Source organism: Gymnoscopelus microlampas (assembly GCF_963454915.1).
Source record: "Gymnoscopelus microlampas genome assembly, chromosome: 4".
Taxonomy (NCBI): Eukaryota; Metazoa; Chordata; class Actinopteri; order Myctophiformes; family Myctophidae; genus Gymnoscopelus; species Gymnoscopelus microlampas.
The window spans coordinates 9669151-9671346 of record NC_139941.1 but is presented as its reverse complement, the minus strand read 5'-3'; the positions used below and the strand labels follow the sequence as shown (position 1 = coordinate 9671346).

Below are 2196 nucleotides of genomic sequence, written 5' to 3'. Positions count from 1 at the left end.
GACTTCTTCTTTAACCAAATTCATTATTAACCACTTTACTTCATTTTTTTCCCCTGTCTGCCCGTGTCCCTTTTACGGTCATACTGTATGAATGAGTACTCTAAGGTCATCAGTATATGTCCTTAATATGGCATATTGGTTGGATTGGTGGTTCTGATATCACCATGAAATTGAAGTCACACACACACACACACACACACGAGTTTGAAGTCGGTCGGTCGGATGGTTCTCGAGACTACAGACAGACAGACTTTTTTAAAAGCACATACTTCTATTTTAACTGTAAGTACAATCTTTCACTTGTAGTTGAGTAATATTTACCATATACCAGCAGTATCTATACTTTGACTCAGGGTTGAGTACGCTTTATCCACCACTGGAGTTCTGCTCACAAGCTAGTCAAGGGTCTGAATGCTGTCCAGTAGCTGGGGTTTGAGAAGGGCAGGGCTTTTCCCGGCGGCACCTGCGATGTCCGCCTGCATGCCTGGATCCAATTTAAACGTCAGAAGAGCTGTGGGGACCAGGTTACACTCAGCGAGGGTGACGTCTTCAGACTCCTGTAGCTTGAGAGCTCCGGGAGCGACGAGCTCGAAGGGCTGCCAGCCGTCCGCCAGTGACTCCCGCACGAAGCCGAACAGCGCCGGCATCCGGTCGCAGGCATAGAAGGTCCCTTGCAGCAGGCTTCCATCGGGTAGCCTGATCCTCAGCACGGTGTAATAGTATCTCCTTCTCGCACTCTGCTTCTCTCTCATCGCCTTCGTACGCAGCATGCCGATCTTACACATCAGCTCGCTCCCCTCCTCCTGCTCTCTCTTGAGCTCCTCCGCCGTCCGGTTGTCGAACTCGGGCGACAGCTTGAAGTATCCTGCGTTGATGGAGGCTCTGAAGGCCTGGGGCCTTCTGTCCAGCTGAGCTCTGAGCGGATCCCCTCCCTGGAGGCGACGCACCCTCTCCATCATCAGCTTCAGGGCGTCGGCACTCTGCTCCGGTAACACCAGGAACTCCTCGTCCTCCTCTTCTCCCTCCACGGGGATCCTGGTGCTCTGAAAGCCCAAGGCCTGCAGAAACTCTCTACTCCCCTCAACGCGGTGCACCTTCTCCTGGAAGACCTTGTTGCTGACTTTGATTTTCCTGTACTTCTCTTCCGCAGGCTGCCTGCACGCGTTGTCGACATACTTGCTTATGGTGTCCACGGCAGCCTTCACTCTGTCTCGGTCTCTGTTGAAGGTGTGCACCATCAAGACAGAAGCCTCCACCGGGTCTTGCTCGAACCTCTTGAGAATGGCCTCTTTGAGGCGTGATTCTCTGTCGCTTTTAGTTAAGGTGGCTCCAGTCAGTGGACAGGTGAAGCGCAGAGAGAGAGAAGAAACCTCCTCCACTGGTACTTGGGATCCCTCCTCTGCTATTGCTGCTGCTGTCTTGTCCTTTTCATCCAATGCACCAGCAGCCTCTGCCAGTTCCAGTTCTCTTTTCACCTGGTTCCTGCTGTGGACCGTTGAACATTGTTGATGTCCAATCCTGGCCAGCGCCGCCGCTCCTGCCGCCGTCCTTGCGTCCTCTTCAGCCGTTGGGCTGGCGGTGTCTGAGAGTTTCTTACCAGGACCGTCAAATGCGGTTATAGTCCGGCGCGGGACCGGATCCTCCAAATTCTCCCTCTCCCGCTCCCTTCTCTCTCTCCTCTCCGCTCTCTTATCCTTTGACCTCGTCATTCTTCGCTTTACGTTGACAGCAACAGCAGTCTCTGCGAAGGATTCTTAGATTTAGTCTAGCTCGTCCTAGTAAACCCCATTATATATCCTCTGGTATGACGTCACACACAAACTAAACCGTTGCCTCTAGCCTCCAGACATGCACACAGCAGAGCCATTTAAGGAGAGTTGCGTCACCTCCGTTCACTTCATCAGGCCAGTCTATGAGTGTTAGTCACTATTTCGAGTTTACATGAGCCACGTGACTGGCGCTGTTTCTGCCCCCTCATTGACGTTACTCTCCAATAGAAGGCTTTTTTTGGAATGGCAGATTCGTCTGGAACCAGGCTAGTGCCGAGTGGGAAGTTGGTCGGGAAGGCAGTTGTCCAGAGTTATCTATAGCAGTGGTTCTCAACCTTTTCACGCTGTGACCCCCAAAAATAATCATATTTAAACTGGGGACCCCCCAAAATTATCATAATTGAACTTTGAACTCAAACATGTTTGG

General features: G+C 51.7%; 1 protein-coding gene across 1 annotated transcript; it reads right to left on the bottom strand.

The window, feature by feature from the left end:
• Positions 1 to 395: 395 nt before the first annotated feature.
• Positions 396 to 1709, bottom strand: LOC311043924 (UBX domain-containing protein 6-like; the record flags this gene model as incomplete). The annotated part of the gene is made up of 1 exon (XM_084055348.1): positions 396 to 1709. One exon carries the CDS (start codon positions 1707 to 1709, stop codon positions 396 to 398), a length of 1314 nt encoding a protein of 437 aa, XP_083911474.1.
• Positions 1710 to 2196: the final 487 nt, after the last annotated feature.